Here is a 25,241-nt window from a genome sequence, read left to right as displayed (position 1 = left end):
CAAGCTGTATCTCTGAGGTGCATGGTTGCTAGTGCATTTTTGGTTAGCTAAGGGGCAATTCTGATTTTTGTTCTTAGTCCTTATGGGAGCATGGTGATCTAGGAGGTTTAAAAAAGTTGAGTTGAAGTGGGCAACTGTGTTTTCCAGGGGTAGAGTTTTTAGAGTGTTCCAATGTATTGCTTTTAGTGAGTTAGAAAATGTAATGGGGTTGAAGTTTTTTTTGGTAGCGAGTAGTAATATAATTATGAGTAAGATGTAAGGGTGAAGGAAGTCAATGTGTGATTATGGGTAAGTGGTCACTCAGAGGATCGGGAAGGGTGCCACTGTCCGAGAAATAATATGGGTGAGAGACTAAAATCCAGTCTAGGATACTACCACTGGAGAGATTTTTTTGAGGGGCGGGTTATGGAGTTGATTAGCTGTGAGAAACTGTAGAGGTTGATGTTGAGTGGGTTTGTGGGAGACTGAATGGAGGATCAATTGATATTCAAGTCTCCCAAAATTATTATTTCATTGCTAATGTTCATAGAAAGCCAGGAGAGGATGTCCTTGAGTGTAGAAATATTGTCACCAGGAGGGATGTAAAGGGATGCTATACATATGTGTTTGTGTTTATTAACTTGAAGTAGTGCTAGGAGTAATTTGGCATTATTGAAGTGGGGAGTAGGTTTGTTATAGGGAGTAACTGATAAGAAGGATGAGTACAGGAGAGCTAGTCCTCCCACCTTCTTGTGGGTTCTATCTTTTCTAATGATAGAATAGTTGGGTGGTGTTATTTCAAAATCTTTTATATGGGGTTTTAATCAAGTTTCAGAGATGGACAGGATGTCAGTTTTATTATGTGTAAGCCAGGCATAGAGGTTAGGCATTTTGTTAGCTTTACTTTGAGAGTTTAAAGAGGTAAGTAGTATGAATTTGTCTGTAGAGGGGGAGGTGGGGGGCTGGGTTGGGGTGTATAGCTCCAGATAGTTAAATGGTAGTTAGATGTAGGATTAGGTTAGAGAGGTACTTGGACTGATTAGAATCTAGGTTAAGCTTTATTAGATTTGTGAGGGTTTTATTAGTTATTGAGGGGGTATGATACTTATGAGGAGTAATACGTTTATAGGGAAAGAGTAGATGTTCTTTTATAGGATATAGGCAGGGTGATATTGGGATATGTGAGTATAAGAATGGTGAGGTAAGATGGTTGGTTATATGAAAGGATGGTGAGTGGTTAGTGTTAATGGGCTGGGTGAGGTAGTAGATATAGGATATGTTGAGAAGAAGTAGTAGCTGAATAGAGAAGGATGTGGGTCTTGGAAGCATGGTGAGATAGGGCTGCAAAGAGCCCGTATGTTGTGGCTGAGTAGTGTAGAAGGGTAGGGGAGTTGTATGTTAGGAAGGAGCAGATACGACTCTAGTATATGGGAGGGTAGTGAAAGTTGACTGATGGTTGATATGGGTGGGATTAGGAAATAGGTGTTGATGGGAGGGTGGCCTAATGGTTAAGGTGTTTGCCTTACAAACACAAGATGCAGGGTTTGAGTCTCACAAGGGAAAATTGGCTAGGCTTAAAATAGCTCACAAGGGCAGTTAGCTTAGTACTAACCTATGAACCTATGATAGAGCAATGGAGACTAATTGGCCAGGTAGCGTAGTGGGAGTGGTTATGAAGGAATAAATGTAGTGGCTCTGGGGTGGATGGGATATGGGGGCAGGGTAGGGGAGTGGAGTGAGCCCACAGGGCGAATTGAGCGGGCAGTAACAGGTGAAATGGATACTGCAAAAAAGTATCAGTTACTGCAAGATCACAACTGATCCAGAAGGTGAGTAAAGCCAAATTATAAAGGAATTTATATTTGTTAAAAGTGATTGAACTATGGTAAAATTCTCAAGGAGGGAGCAGATAGTTGGGAGCTCTAGGTTGGAGGTAAAACTTACTAGAATTCAACTTGCATTAGAAAGAAGTGGGAAAGGCCTAGAGAATAAAAGTGGAATCTAGCTTATACTTAATGTAATGCTGCCACCTAGTGGTATAAATAGAAACTGTAGAGGAGAGAGTAACTAAACCCTTTATTTCTCAAATTAATCAAGGGGTGTGGGAGCACCATAGGGGGAAGAGAGGTAAATGGTCTGTGGTAGGCTGCTATAAGAGAGACACACACGGAAGGGCAGCTAGTACAGATAGGTATTAATTACAAAGTCCACAATTACTAACAAGTAGGCAAATACATTCAAAGTCGTATGGGGAAATCCTCACCGTAGCAACTTTCTTACAAAGCCAAGCTGGCAGACAAAGTTCAGGGTGTCTTCTGAGGATTGGCAGGAAGTTTCCTTAAGACCCTAATAGCAGGGAGGCAGAACCTGGACGGTGTAATTCAAAGTCATATGGGGAAGTCCTCACGGTAGCAACTTTCTTACGAAGCCAAGGTGGCAGACAAAGTTCAGGGTGTCTTCTGAAATTGGCAGGAAGCTTCCTTAAGACCCTAGTAGCAGGGAGGGAAAACCTGGATGGTGTGCGATAGTGAGTGTAGCAGCCAAACCGCAGGATCTAAACAAGGGATGTGTGGTAGCTCTTAACCTGTACTTAAAAAGTACATGTGAAATCATATGTCTGGCTAACAAAAATGTTCTAACAATGTATGCTTGGGTTGAACACCTTCCAAGAAATCTTAATTTGTTTGCAAAAGTTTAGCAAAAAATATAATTTTAGGTCTGTGTTCTTTATAATATATTATAGTATTTATGGAAAGACTATGAGCGCACTAAATATTATCACTGTAAATAATACTTCTTACTTTCAAGGTTGCTATATGTACACATAATATCTTTTAGTGTCCACAAAGTATTTAAATTTGTTTTTCTTATGCTTTTTAAGTTTATTTTTCAGAAAATGCTCTGCAGTGCAATATGAGTTCAGGCTGCAAGAGGTGTGACATTCCACACCACTCAGGTGATAATGTATTAACTCCATTTCAACTCGAACCAAAACAAACTTAAGTGGAAATACACTCTTCAAAAAACAAGTATTAATAATCCCCAATACACTAAAATCCTTGTAGGTAAGACATTCACTCTAATCCTACCCTACCTATCATAATGAACATCAAGACAATTCTGTTCCAGAAAGTACTCTAACCCTACAATGGCCAAACCCAAACCCGGGAATCTAACTTTTACTGCTGTAAATGTTAGAAGGATAGCAAATAAAATTGTTGAACTACATGCCTGGATTATCCAACATAAGCCTGATGATACTCTTGCTGTAACTGAAACTTGGCTTAAATGCAGAATAAATTACTCTGAAATTACAACTCATGGCTATAATATTATCCATAATGACCATAAATGAGTAAAGGTGGTGGTATTTCTTTAATATTTCTCCAAAACTATCACATTTCCACTTACCAAAATTCAGTTCAGCAGAGATTCTTATTACTTTCCTGAAATTAAAGAATCATAAACAAATATGTATTCCTGTTCCTTACATCACTCCTGCCGAAAATACAGATGTACTGGAAAATATCCTACATTGGGTATCCTTAACAATTCCACAAGAAATAATACTACTAGGTGATTTAAATGTTGCTTGGTTGGACATAAACTCTAACTCCCCTACATCTAGTGTGTACTTATTTGGTTTTACACAACTAATTAATAGCTCCACATATTATATAGCAAGACATTAATTTTCCTATTAAACTGGGTCCTAGTATCATACCCTAGCAAATACACCAAATCAGGTGTCAATACAATGTCTGACTGTCTCAGTGATCATCTACCAATCTACACAGCCAAATATCTCACATATCTACAAATAGCACACAACCTTTCCAAGTTTAACCCAGAAATGTTCATTACTAACCTATCATCTATTTTCTGCAAGTTCCTAAAAATTCTCCCCTTACCTTACTGTAACCTCCCTTTATTTTGTAAGTGCTGTAATTATAAATTGCTGCTCTCAGTTATACAAGAAGTATAAATGATCTCACTATTCTACATTTACTTGCAGATGAGCATCCCATATTATTGCTCAAGCTCTAGTTATGCCTATTGATGCTAAGGATCCAACATGCAGAGCTCTGTTCCACCATAGCTGGGGAAACCTACGTCTTTCAGTTTATTTTTCTCCTGAAAAAAAAGTGTAGTTTTGCTTGGAGGACACATTTTAGTGTCTTTCTCAAATTATTGTTGGCCTCATATTTTTAGCCCCCACCAATGATGCTGTAAATCAAAGATGTTTCATAGAAAATTACTGATAATTAATTGAATAGTTATTATTATAGTAATTAAATTGTTTAATATTGTCTTTTATATTTTATAAAATGGCTTTTGGCCCATCCTACCTAATGAACCCCAGTTACTTGTTTGATTTGGAAGTGTACATTGCATCATAAGCTATTATGAATTTAAATTACTGGGTTGTAAATTTACCAAAGCCATTGAAGGTACACAGTTTGCTGTATGTGTGTTCTGTGAGGATATTTCATATTTTTGAAAAATGCATCGGAAAGGAATTTCCCCTTTATTGACTCTACAAATGAATCCTCCCCCCAGTATTCATTTGGACAACTTAACTATAAACTGTATAACACTAGAGGATTCAGAATACCAAAATGTCTACATAATTTGTCTTAAATCTGTAACGAATGGAAATATTACCTTATACCTCATCCAGTTTAAAGTGGATGAGGCCAAAACTTATCAAATTCAAAATATCTTTTCTTAATAGAAAATCGCTGCTGGTGTGGTCTCTATTTGCATGCCAGCAGCAATTCCATTTCTTTGTGATTTTTTTTTTGTCTGTTGTGTATCCATGGAGGAAGTACATATCAGTAGCAGGGTGCAAGCAGGTGGGTTTGAGTCTTTCATGGAGTGGAAGCTCAACTGGTTTAATTCCTCTAGTCAAAGCTTCAGAGATTTATTCTGCAAACAGAGGAAGCCAATGCAAATGAGGGACAAGGAGAGACCAGACAGTGGCACAGCAGATAGCACTGTCCCCTCACAGCATTTAGTTGCCTGGTTCGATTCACATGGGTTGCTTTCAGGGTGAAGTCTGCATATCCTCCCTGTGTTCAAGTGGGTTTTCTCTAGGTGCATTGCTTTCTTCCCACATTCCAAAGACATGCAGTAGGTTGACCGGACATTCTAAATCGACCACAGGTGTGAGAGTGTGTGTGTGTGTGTGTGTGTGTGTGTGTGTGTGTGTGTGTGTGTGTGTGTGTGTGTGTGTGTGTGTGTGTGTGTGAGTTATGGAAGAGCAACTCTAGCAGGACTAGCTACCTGACGGTGAGAACACTGTTTCTAGATGATGGTCACTGTTGATGTGACAGTTTTGACACCACTTGCAAAAATGGGAAAAGAGGGGTTATGGATGGATAGATGGTTAAGGATTCTAGCCATTTAGAGTAGTCAAGATCTTTCAGACTGCAAATTGTCCTAGTGAAGTATTCCTGAAAACATTCACATAAACTAATCTTTTTATGGTAACAAAATGCATTATTGTTCTATAACAAATGTCTTACCAGAACTATACGTAAGCCACATAAGGGTAGAAAGACTTCTGTAGGAAAGGTGTGAAATATCATACAGTATGTACCACTGTTTTGGCCCACCTAATCATGTGAGCTACATTTTGTTGGATGCTAAATGTCACATCAGCTATTTTACCAAAGTTCTTCAAAGAGGATGTTTTAATATTTACTTCATGCAAATATAAGGCGGATAAAAAGTTTATCCTGATACAAAATGCTCTGGTGACCAGTTTACTATTGTTAAACATAAAACCATTAAAATTACATCATTCTATAAACAAATTAATTTCCTCTTGGTGATGATATTATTTTATCAAAGGTATAGATTTTTGCAAATTTATATAATAAATTGACACAAGCACTAAAATGATAGAAAAGAATGTAAAAGGCTGAAGAACTAACCTCCATATTTTGATTTTTTTATGATCAATAGGAACAAAATCTGTAAACAAATTAAGACAGACTGCTGTTACTAGGAATCCCATATCTTCAGCAACACCAACAAGAAAAAAAAGTAGGTTTGTAAAGCATGGACTGGCACCAATAAAATAATGCTGGTTTCATCCATGTAGTACTGTTGAGTTTCAACCAGGCCTTACAATGATCCCATGATTAGCCTCTGCCATACACATGATTTGCTAGGCAAGTAGGGACTGGAAGTAGATTGCCAGATTTTTCTTCCATATCATACATGCCCTTCTTTGGGGAGTTTTGAGGTTTTGAGTTGCTGGTCTGCCTTGCCGAAAATCAAACTGGAGAACATTTTGTTGTGTGTGGACAATGCTACTCACCGTGCCACTTCCCATGTTTTTTAATATGGTCCCTATTATTTTAGCGAATGCAATGAATTGCGAATGTATTTATTTATTATTTATTTTAATTATTTATTTTGTTTTATTTTATTTTACATTTGTTGACCGGGCTAGTCTAACTGGATACATGTCCATTTTCAGTAGAGGCCCAGGGAGATAAGCTCCGAGGAAGCACAAAAATATAATCACATATACAAAGATTAATTTCATGTTAAACATTGCTAGAAAGAAAGACCAGGAATAATCTCAGAGTTCCGGGGAGATAAGCTCTGAGGAAGCATGAATATAATAACATATACAAGATTAATTTCATGTTAAACATTGCTAGAAAAAAGACGAGGAATAATCTCAGTGGTTGTTTGTTCTTAGTGTAGTGCTAAGTAAAAAACACTTAACATAATACAGATGTAGTTGCAATATATCGTGGAAGATAGCAGCTGAGTTAGATAAGTTATTAGTAGGTAGGTTGGCAAAAAGAAGGACAACAAGAGTATGAGCTGCAATATTCAGAGTATGTGTTAAGAATAGGTTTAATTAAAGAAATTATGAGGAGATAATAAGAAAAAATCTAGAAAGGAATAAGTCTGTTGTTACTAAGAAAAGGAACAAGAATATAGAAAAGGGGAGAGTAGGTAGCTCCAAGGAAGAAAGGTAATAGATTAGTCAGGTTTAATACAAGGGCATAACCACTGTGTTCTGAGAAAAAGTTTCAGTTTGTTTTTGAATAGTGATATTGAAGGAACAGAGGAAAGTTCAGTAGGAAGAAGGTTCCAGGATTTTCCAGCAGTATTACAGAAAAGAGAGTCTCCAGCCCTGTTGTTAGACTTACAAATATTTACCAGCAGTCTTTATGATGAACGTAAGGTCTTAAGATTGTTGTAGGGGACAATGAGGGTAGATAGTATAGGGGTATTTGTAGGATGGTAGAGGGTTTTGTGGACAATGGTAAGTTGGTGGAATTTAAGCTGATTTTGTAATTCAGGCCATCCTAGTTGCTTTAGGTTAATACAGTGGTGGGTTCTGAAAGGGTTTCCTGTGGCAAATCTGGCTATGCTATTGTAGGCACTTTCCATTTTATTAAGGTTGATTTTAGAGAGGTTAGTGTATATGGGTGAGGCATAGAGGAGAGTAGAAATTAGGTGAGTGTGAGCAATAGTTATTCTTGCTGCAGGAGAGAGAAAGGGTTTGATTCTGTAGAGAGAGCCCAGTTTTCTGTTAACAGATTTTAAGGTATTATTAATATGGGTGTCAAAGTTAAGGTTGTTATCTATGGTGATACCAAGTAGTTTGGTAGTTGAGTCTGGGGATATAAGAGTGTTGTTATTGGATGTTACTGTGAGGTTTAATGGGGGGGACTTACTAGTAGGAGTGAAAGAGGAGTTTATTTTTTGGGGGGGTTTAGTAGGAGACAGCATTGAGTAAACCATAGTTCGACAGTGTTAAAGACCTTTTGGGTGAGGGAGTAAAGCTCAGGTATGGATGTGGCTGAGCATATAAGTGTTGAATCATCTGCATATTGTATGCATGTAGCTTGAGGGATTGCTAGGTGAAGGTAGTTGATAAATATAGAAAATAGGAGTGGTCCTAATATGGACCCTTGGGGACCCCTATGTTAATGGGTAGATGGGTAGATAGAATATTATGCCAAAGCACTGCCTATTGTCTGTTTTCTAGATAGGATTGGAACCATTTTATAGCAGATGCATCTAGTGACATAGATTTAAGGATATTTATAAGTATTTGGTGATTTACCATATCGAACACCTTAGATAGATCTATAAACAGTGCAGAGGAAAGCCTATTAAGGTTACGGTTTCTGTTGATATAGTGAGTGAAGGAAAGAAGGGCAGTAGTAGTGCTGTGTGAGGGTCTGAAACCATGTCGTGAGTTAAATAAGTTGTATTGGATTAGGTGGTCTAGCAATTGTTTATGGATGCATTTTTCCATGATTTTAGCTAGGGGAGACAGAAGGGCAAAGGGACGGTAGTTGGAGAGTTCAGTGGAGTTACCTCCCTTATGAAGGGGAATAATATGGGAGACCTTCCATATGGTTGGGATGTGTCCTTCAGTGATAGTTCTATTAATAAGAATGGAAATGGGGTATGCAATAGATTTGGCTGGCTTTTGTAAGTATTCAGCGGGAATCTTGTCAGCTGAAGGAGTGCATGGTTTGAGCTTTTGGATGAGGACTAGAATGTATGTAGTTGGTACAGGTTGGAAGAGAAAAGGAGGGGTGGGTTAGTGATATGGTTGGATATAGGTAAGTCCTGAGTAGATAGCTGATTAGTAAGATTTTGTATGGCCTCAGTGAAATAGGTATTAATGGTATTAGCAGTCTGTTTCGGATTCTCTTGGTCTGTGTCTTGTGGGTGTGGTGTGATGGATTGACCTGGGTGTAATAATTGATTAATACTTGCCCAGAACTTTTGTGGTTGATTATGGTGGGTCTGTTGGAATTGTAAGTAGTAGTTTCTTTTGTCAGTCTGCACTGCTTTTTTAGTTTCATTTCTTAGTTGTCTGAAGTTTTGTTGATCGACTGGGTTTTTAGTTGATCTTGATTTGTTCCAGTATTTATTTCTGAGCTTGATTTTTTGCCTGGTTTCTTTTGAAAGCCATGGGGCTGATTTAGTTCTCATTCTTATAGAGTGAGTTGGGGCATGGTGGTCTAGAATGGATACGAAGTTAGAGTTAAAGTAATTGACAGCTTCCTCCAGTGGGAGGTATTTTAAGAGAGACCAGTTGCATGTTACTAGTTGCCTTTGGAAGAAATTGAGGTTAAAGTTTTACTTGGTTCTAATTGTTCTAGATATGGTTGGGTTGGGTATATGCCTGATGATGTAGGTTAGTGAGTAGTCACTTAAATCATCTGGGAGGGTACCAGATTCATATGTCTGGAGATGAGTATTTGTGAGTATCCAGTCTAAGATACTTTCTTTGTTATTAGGCTTGTGTATCCTGGTAGTGGAAGTAATGGTTTGTGAAAAAACAAAAAGATTTATATGGCTTGTAGGGTTTAGACTGCTAAAACATTTCCAATCAATGTTAAAATCACCTAGGATAATGGTTTCTTGAGGTAAATTATGAGATAGGCAACAGAGGATATTTTCTATTGTTTCAATATTATTACCAGGAGGGAGATAGGTACAGATAATAAAAATGGATTTGACTTTGTTAAGTTGGAGCTTGGTAATAAGAATTTCAGCATTGGAGACTTGAGGTGGTAACAAGTTGTAGGTAGTAATCTGTAGGCTGGATTTAAAAAGGATTGCTACACTGCCACCCTTTTTGGTTGTACGGTCAAGTCGCAAAATATTATAACCAGGTGGGATGATTCCATTGTCTTTAGTTGAAGGTTTTAACCAAGTTTCTCTTAAACAAAGAATGTCAATGGAGTAGACATCTAGAAGAGCGTGAAGTTGTGTAACTTTGTTATTAAGGCTACGTGTGTTGAGTTGAGCTAATAGCAGTGAGTTAAGTAATTTAGTAAGGAGTGGATAGGATGGAGGTTGAGGTTATGGAGTTGAGTAGTAGTAGTAGTAATAGGGTCTGGGTTGGGATGAATGCCACCATCTTTCAATAAGAGTTGTAGAGATTGAAGTTTAAGATCTGGGAATTTAGTATATAGAGTGAGAGATTTTCTTGGCTTGGGAGAGTCATATCTAATGTGGGTAATCCTATGGAATTTTGCTGGTAGATAGCTAGGAATGGATGTTATGTTAATGTGGTTATTGAGAGTAGGTAGAGTAGGAGAGGTAGATAGTGTGTTGGGGTGGAGAATTTGTGGATATATTGTGTGTTCATAGGAGGTTAGCAGGTAAGCTAAAGTTAGGGGTGGTAGAAGTATGAGTAGCCTTTCCATGAGTAGCCATGTTGTTTAGTCGAACGTCATTACACAAAATGGCAAAATACCGAAAGCACGGAACAATGATTTTTTTTTTCCTTAGGGAAAAAAAATCACTGGGCCATTTTCTGGACTTTGCTATTTCCTCCACTGTGGTGTGATTTCAGAGTTGGTATAGTTAAGTGTTTTGATTTTTTTTTTTTTAATGGATCAGCGATTTTTTTCCCTGGGAAAAAATCACTGATCCGTGTGTTCGACATTTTGGGTTTTCAGGGATTGTGGGTCGATTATATAGTGTTTGCAATTCAGTACATTCGCTTATATAATATAGACCCTTTTAATATGGAAGAATTCCACATTAGGAAACTGCATGGAGAGTACGTTTGTAAGTTGGTGTTCAAAGCTCTTCCTCAGTATGCCAGCAAGACTAACAGGTCTGTAATCATGGAGATACTTATGTTCCCCACCCAGAAAGACTGTCACAGCATCAGACAGTTTCTCTCTTTTATAAAGGACAATAATATTTTTTTAAGTCAAAGATACAGGAAGTTTAAGACTGGGGATATAAAAGTCTTAATTAAACTCATATGTATACTTTCTGGAGTAAAAGTAGCCTATATTATACTTCCTATTAACCTTGCAAATAAAATAATTTACTTATTTAAAGAAAAAGAGCAGATGTGGTCCAAAATAGTGAAATGATATTTATAGATCACCTGGTTATTGAGTCTAGATTTTTGGATGCAGCAACATACAGATTAGGAAATAAAACAAGGTGCCATATGTTGATTTTTTCCCATTAATCAACATCTAGAGCAAAATTCAAACAATAAGAATTTGGCAGGTGAGCAAGGCATCCCACCTCGCAATACACACACACCAGCATGGAGGATTACACCCTACACAGCCACTGCTAGATGTATTTGATATTATACTGCCGTGAAGAAGGGAGAATAGTTTAATCCCTTTATTGATAACTGAATGTCTATATGGGGATCCCCTTCAGAACCTCGAAGTTTCAAATAGCCAAGACCATAAGATCAAAGTTTTGAAACTTCAAATGCTTTGAATGGGGATTACTGTACAGCATGGAATGGGAAATTAACATTTTTCCTCACTGTAGTGTAATCTTGGAGTTAGTATATGTATTTAGCAGGAGGTATGGGGGCACAGACATGTGGGAGGTGCAGGGGGAGCTTGCCCTCCTACAAATACATAACAAAATGTTTTTTTTTATTAGATTTTCAAAGTTCTAAAACTTCAATCTTATGGTCTCTGCCATTTGAAGTTTGAAGTTTTGCAAAACTTTGAGATTCTAAAGTAGATCCCTATATGGTTGTTCCCCTTTATCTATGACAGAGCTTAACAAATCAGGATTGGACAAGACTGTCACATCTAAGGTTGGGGCACAATCTCTTGATAATATGTCAATCAAAAAGATGTACTCCATCTTGAAAAACATCCATCTGTTTCTATGTGATATTAACACTCCCTGCTACCTTACTTCAAAGAACAATAACAATGTGGAAAAAAAGAAGTATTTGGCTTTCTCTGTTATACTGCAGATGAAATTGGAAACATAATTTTAAATCAGATAGCTTAAATGAACTGAGTTTGAATATTTTTTTTTTTGGGGGGGGGCAAAATAAATGACACCCATGCAGACTATTAGAAAACAACATGGTATATTTGATATCACGTGTAAGAGTGCATTAGCGACAAACTTTGTGTATGTGGTCATCTGGAAACACACAAGCTCAATTGTGCACAAATATCAATATCACTTGAGTGGGTAAGCACTGGCAACAACCATATTAAAGATAAGGCATAGTTTAAACTGTAAAAGTAAAACACAATCAATCTGTGGTTATACATAATTAGTAGACTATGTCAGATTTAATAACTAGGAACAATATAGCATACAATTTCAAAGTGAAAGATTATTAAATATTTTCTTTAGAGGAAATATTAAATATGCTAATAAACTGGATTTTGCCTTTGTCATTATTGCTGGAGCGATTGTTTCTTCATTTAGCAAAATAAACCAGCACTGTTGGAACTGTGTAAAAAACAGTGTTTTTTGTCATTTTCCCATTCCTTAAAGAAAATCAAGTGATAAGAAATTAAGTAGAACACTTCAGAACTGCCTCCTGTGCAACTGCAGATACATTCCTGATTTAAAAGCTGTGCTGACTTTATAAAATATATTTGTTATCGATATTTTATTTTCCTGTAGAGTAGCTTATACCATAAAAAAAACACATTTTCAAGGGATTGAATTGTCTTTCACTTCCACTCATTTTCATCCCTTTAATTCTTTTTCTAAAATTTATTGTTGAATTCTCATTTGTGGGCGGCCATGGTGGTGCAGTGGTTTTCAAGAAGCTCTCCTGTTCGATCCTCAGCTGGGGTGCTTTCTGTGCGGAGTTTGCATGTCCTCCCTGTGGTCGCGTGGGTTTCCTCCAGGTGCTCATGTTTCCTCCCACATGCCATAGACATGCTGTAGGTGGATAGGACACTCTAAATTGGTCCTAGGCGTGAGTGCATGCATGCGTGTGCCTTCTGTGAAAGGTTGGGTGCCAGGTTGGCAACTCGACACTGTAAAGCTCCACTGCCAATCCCGAGCACACAGGAGATTCACTGTTGTAACCCCTAACTGGGAAAAGCCAAAAGAAGAAGAAGAAGAATTGTTGAATTCTCAGTTCACTTATAGCACTCTAATTTCTACTTGGTTGGTTTCACTTTTTCTCCTTGTTCATCACTCAGTTCAGTTACTGCACTCGCAACTTGGCTGGTTTCACTTTTCCCCTTGTTCAACACTTACTGATGATGTTGTTCTGTCCTCTGAGAATCAATGAGTCCTGCTATTTCTTTGTCAAGTCATGTTTAAGCGTTCTAGTAATTTATTATTATTATTATTATTATTTTTAATTTAGGCTTTAATCTGCAATTATGCATGTATTTACTCCGTGAATTCGCTCATATTTTTCTTTTGTTTATACATTCAATGCAACTGTAAGTAAATTGAAACATTTATAGTACAACTTTCTCTGTAATAGCTTAAATTTAAACAATGAACAAATATCACTGATATAAAACAGCTGATTGAGAATGATGCCAGTAAGTGAAATAGTTATACCATGAAAATCACTGATGAGATTCAGTGGTCAGAACTTCTGCATCTGTCTTTATTTTACTGTCATTCATACTTTGTGCATTATCTGATTTGTTTTTTCCACAAAATGTCTTGTAGCTTTTCTCTACAGATCGAGTGAAGGACTTGCAGAGTAAAAAATAAAGTATAGGATCCAGGCAGGTGTTCACTGCTGATAGCAATACAAGACCTTCCTTTATGAAAAACAAAGTGTTTTGCGTTGTGCAACTTATTGTCTCAGTTTTGCTTCCTGGATATAGAACTCTATAAATGTTATATGGTACAAAACAAACAAAGAACACACCAAGAATGCAAAAAACATTGCGCCTTGATTTTTGTTTTCCAAGTGAAAGCTTTCTCCCAGTATTTGCGCGAGAGTAATAGATTGTTCTTAATATATAAACATAACAAAAACTCATCACAAGGAAAGTTGCAAAGAATATTGATATAGAAAAGAATATAGAAAAATTGTGCCATTTAATACCTAGTTCAGTCTTTAACTTCATGCAGCTTTTTCGGCTTATTGGTAACATGTCAGTCCTGTTCAAAAACATGTTTGGTAGTGCTGTTAGAAACATAATTATCCAGACAAGAACAGAAGCTATTCTGACAAATTTTGCATTATTAAGTAAACTGTGATTATAGTCCCTTACTATTTTAACATATCTGTTGAGACTTATTAGACCCAAAAGTATGATGTTGATGTACATAGTTACATAGAAAATAACAGCTGAAAACTGGCAGACAACTGCATGTATGTATTGCTTTACCTGTGTGTGGGACAATATTGTAAAAGGAAAAGTCATTGTCATTACTAGGTCTGCAACAATAATGTTCTTGAGAAAAACAACCATAGGCTTTTTGCTTGTTAGATGGAAGAATACCCATCCTGCCATGCAGTTCAGAATAAACGATGCAATGAACAAGAACAAGTAAGACAGCGGTAAGAATCTGGTAACGAAAAAGTGGCCATCTGGCAGGCATTCTGCAGTTAAGTTCATTGAGGAGGTGACATAGTCTGCTCCCATTTCTGTTTAAATAGAAAACAGTATCAGTACTTTAAGCACCCTTTCATGTCAATGTGCTGTACTTAATTCATTTATAGAAAAATTATTTCCAAAGAAATATATATAATTTATTCTATGTATTGTTTTGTAAATCACCCTTCCCTTTAATTCTCTAGAAATCGTAGCTGTCCCTTTCATCAATTTGTTGACAAAACAAATTGTGTATCTAAACTGTAATGTAATATAACATAAAATATGGTGTTTTAATTGTAATATTTATTTAACATTTGTTTACCAAGATAGTTCAACTGGACAGCTAGTGTCTGTTTTGAGCGGAGTCTTGGAGAGAAAAGCTCCATACAGTTACAGAATAAAGAGTAATTCATGGCAACAATTTTAGGTTACAAAGTGTAAAAGATAACAGTTAGAAACATGCTATGGAAAAGTTTAACAATTTAGAAGTACAAAGTTTAAGTACAAATATGTGAGTATAGCACTTTCATCAAGTAAGCATAGGTACAATATTTGTGCAACGCATTTTCACAGTAAGAAGATATGTACAATTTTTACAATATATACAATGAGAATTAGTAATTCTGTGGTGGTACAGCGGTTGCATTGTTACCTCACAGCAAGAGGTTCTCCTATTTGATTCTCGGCTGGAGTGCCTTCTGTGTGGAGTCTGCATATTCTTCCCACGGTCGAGTGGCCTCCAAAAGACATGTGTGAATGGACGTGCCTTCGCTGAAGGTTGGGTGTCGGGCTGGCAACTCAGCACCATAAAAATCGACTGCCAGTCATTAGCAGACTGGAGTTCCACTGTGGCGTCCCCTAATTGGGAAAAGCCAAAAAGACAAACAACATACAATGAGAATCAGTAGAGCACAATATTAGTATTCACCAGACATAAGGAAATAAAAACCTACAGTAGGGTGAGGCTTCAGAGAGGTCCATTGCAGTTATATAAATGGTTGATGTAAGTGTATGATTTAAGGAGGTTTTTGAAAGTGGAGGTACACTTTTGTAATCTGAGGTCAGGAGGCAGGGTGTGCCATGTTTTTACATGGGATATTTTCGATTAGAGCTTTGTTACTGGATCATAGTTGTCTATTTGAATTGTAGAAGTTTAGAAGGCCAGTCAAGTCAAGGGGTTTCTCAGGATAGTATAGTATTTGGTGTACTAGGTTGAGTTGGTAGTATTGTTATAAATTGAGAAATTTTAGGCAGTGTAATATATGCAATGATTGGCAGAGGTGGGAGCATGATTTGGCATTGGTTGTGAACCTGGTGATGTTGCTGTAGCATGTGGAAAGTTTGTTAAGGTCAGTTTTATTTAGGTTTGTTAGTACTGGGGATGTATAAACTAATGTTGATAAGATTTGGGTTCTGGCTATAGCAATTCTAGACGCAGAAGTTAGGTACCTTTTGCAGTTGCAGAGGGTCCCTTGCTTTTTGTGGACTTTGGAGATAGGGATATATGTCTGTTGTATTTTAATTGTTGGTCAGTTGTAAGTCCTAGTAATTTGGCCACTGGGACTTGGGCTAATGAGAGTCTTGTTGGATGAGAATATGTTGATGGTGAGGTCATTAGTCTTTGTTGGGTGGAACAGCATAAGTTGTGTTTTCTTTGGGATTACTATAATTTGTGATTTATTTAGCCAATTTGCTATCTCAGTGAAGGATTTTTATTTTTTTTGTTGGAGAAGTTCAATATCAGATGCAGAGTAGATTAGGGTTGTGTCATTGGCATATTGGACTATTTCAGCTTTAGTGGTTGCTTAGTGAAGTTGGTTTATAAAGATGTTAAAAAGTAGGGGGCCAAGAATTGAATCTTGCGGTACACCTAGTGTGACAGGGAGTGGGGGATAGGGAGTTAAGACATTTGACAGACTGATGGTGATTGTTTAGGTAACTACTGTACCAGAGCAGGGCGGGGCTTTTGATGCTGAGTTCAGAAAGACAGGCTAAGAGTTTATTGTAAGAAACCGTATTGAATGCTTTGGATAAGTCTAGAAAGGTAGCATAGACTAATTTGCCTTGGTTCCTTTATGAGTTTATAGTGCTGGTAAAGTTAATTAGGGCAGTGGTGGTGCTATGGGATGGGAAAAAGCCATGTTGAGTTCTGGATAGCAGGTTGTTGAAGAGAAGGTGGGTGAGGAGTTGGTGATGAATGCAGCTTTCTAGAATCATTGATAGGGGTGACAGGATTGCAATGGATCGGTAGTTAGAAAGGTAAGTAGAGGGGCCACCCTTGTGAAGGGGATTGATGAATGAGGTTTTCCACAAGGATAGAATGGTGCATTCATTAATCAATCTATTTATTAGTAATGAAGTGGGTAAGCTATGGCCCTGGATGCAAGTTGAAGGTACTTGGCTGGAAGATTGTTGGCAACGAGAGTGGCTGGTTTGAGATTAGGTAGGAGTTTTTGGATGGATGCTACTGATACTGGCTTAAGTGAGAAGGGGGTAGTGTTTTTTTGGGCCTTAGGAGATTGTGGGAGGTTGATGGGACTTGTATTGTTTATGAGTTTAAGTATAGAGGAGGTAAAATAGTTGTTGAAATTGGAGGCTGTGTCTGAGTTTGTACCTTCTATATTGGGTGGGGTTGTAATGTTTTTTCAAGGCTGGAGGATGTTGTTTACTGCTGCCCTGAATTTTTGTGGGGTGGTACTGTGTTTCCATTGTAGGGAAATGTAGTGATTTTAAAAACAAAAAAGAACCATGTCCAAAGCACTAGGCAGAGAATTTATTCCAAAATGTCACTGAATTCATACAACTTCACTTACGTATGAATTCAGTGACATTTTGGAATACATTCTCTGCCTAGTGCTTTGGATGTGGTTCTTTTTTGTTTTTATCAGTTTTCTACCCTGTGGGTATTTCTAAATGTAGTGATTTTGTTTGTTAATCTTAATTTGTTTTTTTGCCTTATTTCTAAGCTCAAAAAGGCTTGCCTAGTTGTGGGTGTTTTATATTGGTGCTAGGTTTTCCAAGCTTTATCCCTGTCTTTAAGTAAGGCATTTGTAGTTTTCTGTAGCCATGGGGCAGGGGTACTAAGTATCCTAATTGTTCTGATTGGAGATAAATGGTTGAGGATGTTTAGAAATGTGGAGTTCAAGTATTCAACTGCCTTGTATAGGGGGAAAATTTTGATAGGAGACCAGTTACAGGATTTTACGGCTTCCAAGAATTGATCTGTGGGAATATTTTAGTGGGAATGGGTTTGAAGCAGGGAGGGGGAGTTATTAGATTTAGTTTGTGTCTAAGGATAAAAGTGAGATTGTGGTCACTGATAGAGTTGAGCAGTGTTCCACACTGATGGGCAGTGTTGGTCTGGTTTGTGAGGATCCAGTCTAATATGGATTCCATTTTTGTGGACTTATCAATATGCGTGGGTGATTGCATGATTTGGGTGAAGTTATACAGGTTAATATGGTTGATGAGTGTTGGAGAGTGGATAGTGTTCCAGTCGATGTTGACATCGCCTACCAATATAGTTTCTTGGGAATGAGAGTGAGAAGCCTAGTGAAATGTTGACTCTAGGGTGTTCAAGTTGTCACCTGGGGGTATGTAAATCCAGAGTTAGTTTAGATGTTTGCACTAGTTTAAGAGGAGTTATGCAAATATAGTTTCTGCATTTTTGAAGTCTGGGGATTCTTTTTGTAGGAGCTGGAGTTTTAAGTTAGTTTTGTAAAGCAGGGCAATGCCACCACCACTTTTGTGTACTTTGTCCACCCTTTGAATGTTATATCTCAGTGGGGTTATGGAGTTATCCTTGATATGAGGCTTAAGCCATGTCACTGTAATAACCATTATGTCAGAGTTATATAAAGAGGAAGTGGGATGCAGTTCTTCTATTTTGTTTATAATACTGCAAATATTCAAGCTGAGTATTAGTAAGTCAGTGGGTTTATGTTTAAATGGAAGGTGGGAATTGCAATTGTTATTTGTATTTGTTGCTGGGCTGGGGTTGGGGTGAATTTCACCTCCTAGTAGTAACTGGGCTGCTATGTTAGTAATAGTTTTAAGGTATAGCATTATTAAGGATTGGAATCTGAAACTTGATTGTTTTTTGGATTGTGAGACATAATAAACAGGTGAGGTGAACTGGATGAAGGGTTGGCTATAGATGGCTGGGGATGTGACTCTATGTCTGGAGGGATTGGTAGTGGTAAGGGGTAGGGTGGGGGATTTGAGGTCATTGTATTCAGTGAGTGAATAGTGATAGGAGGTACTGATAGAGGCTATGGAGGGACATAATAATAAGGAGATTAGTAGTAAGGGAGTATTGCGATATTGGGAGTGGGGGAAATGGGACATAGTGGTAGTGGTTTTAGTTTCAAGAAAGGAGGTTTGTGTCCTTGAGAAAGGTATAGGTAGAACAGAATGTGAGCTGGAGTATGTTACTGGACCAGTAGAAGGTGTGTAACATAAGAGCGGGTAGAGGAAGAGGGAGTGGTTACCTAATGATGTTGTGGTGTGTCCTAGAGAGTATCTTAGTGTGTGGGTTTATTTTGTGTGTAATTGGATTGGATGGTGGGTGTGGTACAAGGGTCAGCTGATATGGAGTAGGAATAAATCTGCAAGTAGTGGGGGTAGTTGGGAAATGGGGGGAGGGGAGTGAACCCAAGCATTAGCAAGGGTGAACAGAGTGGGGATTACACCAAGCAGTGCAGTTAAATGACCGCAAAAAACAATCTGTATGTTGGGCAATAGAGTGAAAGAGTAAATAAAAAACTAACCATAGAGGTGCTTTTAGAACTCAGATAAGTAAAGTCTGCCTATAACTCAAACGTACATTGGTGGGTAGGGTTACTGTAATAGCAGGCCCTAGCCCCTTGAGCAGCTCTGTACAAGAAAAACAATCAGTAAGGTAAGTAACAGTAGAAGTGAATATTGAATAGTGGGGAAGAGAGTATGGAAGGGATTAGTTAGAAATATTTGCTGCTAAGGAAAGAGTTGCCTTAGGATAGAGAGAACAGGTAGCTGAGCCGATAGAGAAGATTAAAAAAGGGGCAGGGAGGGAACTATTGTGAAAGTTTTAACAAATATAGAAATGTAATATTATAATTTCATGGCTGTTGAAATACCTTACTACATCATTCTGTTCTTCCTTGTTTTATAAAAAAGTCATATTTTGTCCCAAAAATTGAAGAGTCAGAGTGGTTTGACAACACGTGACATCCCAGTCAGGCATTTCTGAACATTGGGCCACGGCTCCACAATACTGATGTTCTCTGTGCTGTACTGATACATATGGTTATTTCAACTTGCAACTAATGCATAGCTGACCAAGATGGCTGACCTGATGGTGTTCCTGAATCAGCTCAGAAATTAACAGCTTATACTTAGTATTTTCACCTGGTTAGAAAATGAATAAAAAATAAGCACTTTGACCAGTAGTTTAGAGTGTTTCAAGCAGCAGACAAGATACTGGTGTTTTTAAGTGGCAAGTTTTTGCATTTAGACATAACATGCTGTCAGCTCTATCTACACTGCTGCTTAGTCTTAGGACCTACCTTCCTGTTGAGTACATCTGATCTATTCCTATCTCCTCATTGAGTGCTTCTGACCCCTAGATCAATAACTAAGCCCATCATTATCAGTGTGGTTTGAGTTAAACTAATGTACTGCATTTGCTGGTATATATATGCCCATTTAACTTTTAACTTTATTTTAAGGTGTTAATCACAAAATATCATTACATAAAAGAAAACAAATAAATTACAGTAAACCAAATATTAGCAAACTGTTTGCAAATGAGCTTAATACACATAATACAAAATCAGCAAAATTAAAGAGAGATATTCAATTATTAAGGTCACCCACCCTGTCAAAAATATAAGTTTTAAACTCCATTTGAAAGCCAGAAAAAGATGGATGCTCTCAAATCCACAAAGGTAGTTGGTTACACACCTCGGTTACCTGATGAATAAAAAACTAGAAATTTAACCGCCATGCATGAACTGCTTCAGTCTTGGAGGTGTTAAATTTCAATCAATTAAGGCTAAGCAAAAAATTTGTATGGCTTCTAAGTCAGCAGCCAAGGAATACAATTCCTGTGGGAAAGAAAGGGAAATCTAAGTGTTATCAGCATAGCTAAGGAATGCCAGATGTCTCTTCCTCAACAAATCTCTTAATGGAAGCACATAAGCTGTGTGCCTAAGATGGTGTGAGATGGAATCCCGTGGTATGACACACTCAAAGGAATAGGAGAATGAAATGTTAAGCACAGAACAAATCTCTTGAGAATTAACACAGATAGGATATAAACCATGCTAGTACCATAGGTGAAATTCCACAGTAAAATCTTAAGACTACTATCAAAATTCTATGACCAATTCTTAAAAAAAAAAAAATCTATGATCAGTGTTATCAAATCCAGGATGGCCAATACCAAATTATAAAACTGGTCTATAGCCACAGGGAGATCATTAAACACTCCGATGAGCAGTGTCCAGCCAACTGCAAAACCCCAGTTGGAAAGAATGCTCAAGCCTATTAGTTATAAGTGGGCCTAAAGTTGCTTATAGATGACCTTCTCAATAACCTTTTACAAAAAAAGGAAAGTTTGAGCTTGGTCTGCACTTTACAAGGATGTTTGAGTCCAAAGATTTGTTTTTAAGTTTTGGCTTAATGACAAAGCTGATGGAAAAACAGCATATGTCAAGACAAAACCCAAACGCTGAAATTTTACTAGTCTAAGAGCATCAAGAGTGGGCAGCACTCACCTTGAATGGTACAGATCCAGACTGCCAGTTGTCAATCACATCCTCAGGCAACAATAATGAACACATTGTAATCAGGGTTATGAAACACCATCCAACAGGTAGGGAATATGCAGTCTGAAACTAAGTACCAATGAGATCAGGTAGTAGAATAATAAATCTGATGACGGCAGTCTTGCCAGCAAAATACTAAACAGCATACTCCTTCTGGAGCTAAAGCTGCTCTTCTAGTGGTGAGAGAGGCTGGGCTGAACATCTTCACCATCTTTCAAAAGAGCACTTTTTTGTTTTGTACGCAAAAGTTAGGCTTTTAAACACCAGCACCATATTTTTTAATTTTTTGAATGGGATACATAAAACTGTGTGATTCATTATTAGCATAACAAAGTGATTAGCAGATATAGATAACTGTGAGTGAAATATGTTTAGCATCTTGCAACATGGTTGAGTGTTTCATCCCATTGGTTCAATAACCAACACAATCTTGTGGCCTGTCAAGGCCAGTGCATAATGAATTGCCTGAGACTGTCTGTGGGTGGACGGGTTGCTTCTCTGCCTTACTGTACTCTGGTGAGGACTTCAGCGGGGTAATGTAGATATCAGGTATTAGGCATGCTTCCATTGTTTCATGTGAATGCCCTATGACACTTGGGTACAAGCAGATGCATGATACTTGCATATGTCATAATAGAGGGCACTAGAGGAGATTATATCTTCTCTGACTGACCAGGGAGTGACGTTAAAAGGCAGATAAGTCACTTGCTGTTCTACTACACTTCTAGATGCTGTCTTGGGATGAACAGAGAGCATTGGCAGAAGAGGAAGCTGTAGGTCTCTAAGTAAGTCTGAAGTGTGATCCACTGTTTTTTCACTTAATGCTTATTTTATAAGCTATAGTTTTGGGATAACTCAGCTGTGCTTTCTTAAGATCTCTTTCCCATTTCTTTACCTGTATTTCTGGTAACTGTTTTAAATCTCTGGACTAGGATTGCAGAGTCCCAAAATGTGGAAACCAAATGACAGGAAATCTGGGCTTATACATATTAAGTCCAAGATTGCTATTGCTTGGAATATTCCATTTTCTGTGCGGTACGGTGATCATGAAATTGCTATATATAAGGTTAGGGGTGTGAGGTGCTCATCTCCCACATTTGGGATGCAGGGGAGCTTGCTCTCCTATAAAAACAAGTTTAAAGAAGAGCAATCTTCAACATTTGGTCTTTTTGTCAGTATTTTGAGATGTAGTCCGAGTCTTGACACATCAATAGGGTTCCTTTACTTCCTTCCGTACACTTCTTTCCACAACCTATCCCACTCCAGATCAGTTTTAAACACATCCGACCTAATTCTCCTACTAACCTGACCACCTCTTTAATTCTTTCTAAATATATCTTCAACCATTCCTTGAGGTTATTTGCTAGATTTCTCCTCTCCTTTCCCAAGCATTCCACCTCCATATATTATGCTTCTAAATTCCACAGTGTACTACTGCTCTAGTCATGGCATGATCCAGAACATTTCCTTCCTCCACCTCCATCTTTTTCACATACCCTGCATCCTCATATCCAAATTATAATCTGTTTCAGATGCCCTATACTCTGTCATCTGTACTAAGTGGAAAACTCTCTTCTCCCCCACATCTAAATTCCCAGCATATGTCCACACATTCCCTCTTTCTTCTGTCTCTCCTCTTGAAGTTTCTTAACACTATCAGTGGCATGATGTCTTTCAAAAGTCTATCCTTAACGAAGCAAAAAACAGAAAAATCCTGGAAGAACACCGCTGGATGCTTCAAGTAGTAAAAATAAGAACTTTTAATAAAAACTGGTACAAAACAGATTAGCGCTTTCACTTTAGATGGCTTCTTTAGACTCAGAATACAAAAATACAAAAAGCCTGACAGATTAAATAGTCAAAAAAGCGGGAAATTCAAATAATCAGCAGCAATAATTAGATGTAATAAAATAAAACAACACAATCACTCTCTTAAAGAAACAAGCATGGTAGCAACTAACTACATAATTAATAACTATATATACACATAAAAACTGTATTTGAAAGCTATATTTATACATAAACTTTCAGTTTCCACATTTTCAAAAAAGGTTTAACAGAAAGCGTAGTGTTAAGGCCTGGTGGAATGTCCATGACATGTTTGGCTAGGGCATTGGTCTTCTGTAACATCCTAATGCTGTAAAGGTGCTCACGTATCCGGTCCTTCAAGCGTCTATTGGTCTTGCCTACATAAAATGACCCACAACGTTGGCAGACGGCTAAATAGACCACATTACAAGTTGAACAGTCACCATTCACTTTGAAATGGTAATTGTATCTGGTAACCGGATGTATGAAATTGTTGGTGGAATCAATAAAATAACAAAAGTTACATGAGCCACAGGGATGGGTACCATGATGTAACATATTGGGAATAGGTTCGGGCTGCCCACTATCACAGAGTATCCTTTTCAAATTCTTTTTGTTTTTATATCTAAAACAGCACCAACACCTGTTGTTGAGGTGGCATTTTCTACTATTAACAATAAACATTTTGGAAGAACACCGCTGGATGCTTCAAGTAGTAAAAATAAGAACTTTTAATAAAAGCTGGTACAAAACAGATAAGCGCTTTCGGGTTGGTAGCCCTTCATCAGATAAATAACAGACATCAAAACTCACAATTTAAACAAAACATCTTCCAATCAGCATCTAGTAAAAAACCCGCCTATTTTTCAGGGTGGGTTTCACTGGGATGACATCATTAAGACCCGGCCCCCTGTGGGCCATCAGCTGTATAATCCATCTAGACTCAATTAATTCAGTTAATTGTTTGATGTCTCCACCCCTTCTACCCAAGCTAACATTAACTATAGCCCTAAAGCTAAAGTTGTGTGTGGGATTATCTTGAATATGTCTAAAGAGGGCATTGTGCTGATCACTGTTCCTAATGGCAGATAAATGCTGTAGGATCCTGATCTTAAACATATTGTTGGTTTTGCCCACATAAAAACAAGGGCAGGAACCACAATTGGCCAGATAAACAATGTCCTTTGTTCTACATGCAGCCCTAGCTTTTAAAGAAAAGATTCTACCTGAGACAGGATGCAGAAAAGTAGTGCCCTTATTGATAAAGGCGCAGGCCTTACAGGTACCACAAGGTACAGTGCCTGCTTGTGACTTAAAACTCAGTTTTTTGGAATGATGCTCTCCACATAACAGATCTTTTAAGCTCTTGTTCTTCCTGTATGCAGTACAAGGGCTAGATCCTACTAAACCCCTAATCCTATCATCACTTACTAGAATGTTCCAGTGCTTTTTAACAATCTCACCTATATCATTAATGTTACTACTATATGTGAACATTACTTTAGGTTTAAGAATATTGGTGCCATTCTTAGAAGTTACATTATGTTCATCTATGGGACGACGCATCCAAGGTCTATACACATGTTTCCTCTTGTGTTTACTACCTTCAACAACCTTGTTCACCATATCTCCCCTATAACCTCTTTCTTCAAAGTAACCTCTCAATTTGCTCATTTTCCCTTCAAAACAGGAATCCTCAGTACATACTCTTGAGATCCTGCCTAGTTGTCCTTCCACAATGTTGGGGAATGTATACCGTGGATGCATGCTATCAAATGAAAGGAGAGTATTCTTCCAACACTCCTTCCTATATATACCAGTGGAAAAACCTGTTTTGGTTTGTTCTATGGTGACATCCAAAAAATCTAACTGAGTATAGGAGGTACTTTTAGTAAATCTGAAAAATCGTGGTGGTGGAATGTAGGAAAGATATAAACTCATCCAAGCGAGCTGGCTCCCCCTCCCACAAAATAAACACATCGTCCACAAACCTCTTATATAGCTTGATGGACGGTAGCCAGATTGTGTTGTTAAAAATATATTGATTTTCCCAAAAGGAAAGCACTAAATTAGCATATGTATTGGCACAGGGTGTGCCCATGGCGACACCCTGTGCCTGTCTGTACAGTTGTTGAAAACCCAAAAAGATGTTATTCTGTAGTACCATAGTAAGCATAGTCTTCACAAGACCTACCTGTGAATCATTAGCTCCTCTATCCTTCAATAAACTGCCAACTGCTGATATTCCATACTGGTTATTTATGACCGTAAATAGGCTCTGTACATCCAGAGTAACCATTAAATAATGAGTCCTGGGTGT

The 25,241-nt window shown here is 37.8% G+C and overlaps 1 protein-coding gene across 1 annotated transcript; it reads right to left on the bottom strand.

Annotated features, from left to right (window-relative positions):
- Positions 1-13,316: 13,316 nt before the first annotated feature.
- On the bottom strand, positions 13,317-14,351 carry LOC122801310 (P2Y purinoceptor 14-like). Its single transcript, XM_044070854.1, has one exon. The coding sequence runs from the start codon at positions 14,349-14,351 to the stop codon at positions 13,317-13,319; it is 1,035 nt and encodes a 344-aa protein (XP_043926789.1).
- Positions 14,352-25,241: the final 10,890 nt, after the last annotated feature.

The sequence above is a fragment of the Protopterus annectens genome, chromosome 4.part1, assembly GCF_019279795.1.
Source record: "Protopterus annectens isolate FY-2018-M chromosome 4.part1, PAN1.0, whole genome shotgun sequence".
NCBI lineage: Eukaryota > Metazoa > Chordata > Ceratodontiformes > Protopteridae > Protopterus > Protopterus annectens.
This window is presented reverse-complemented; position numbering and strand designations above follow the sequence as displayed.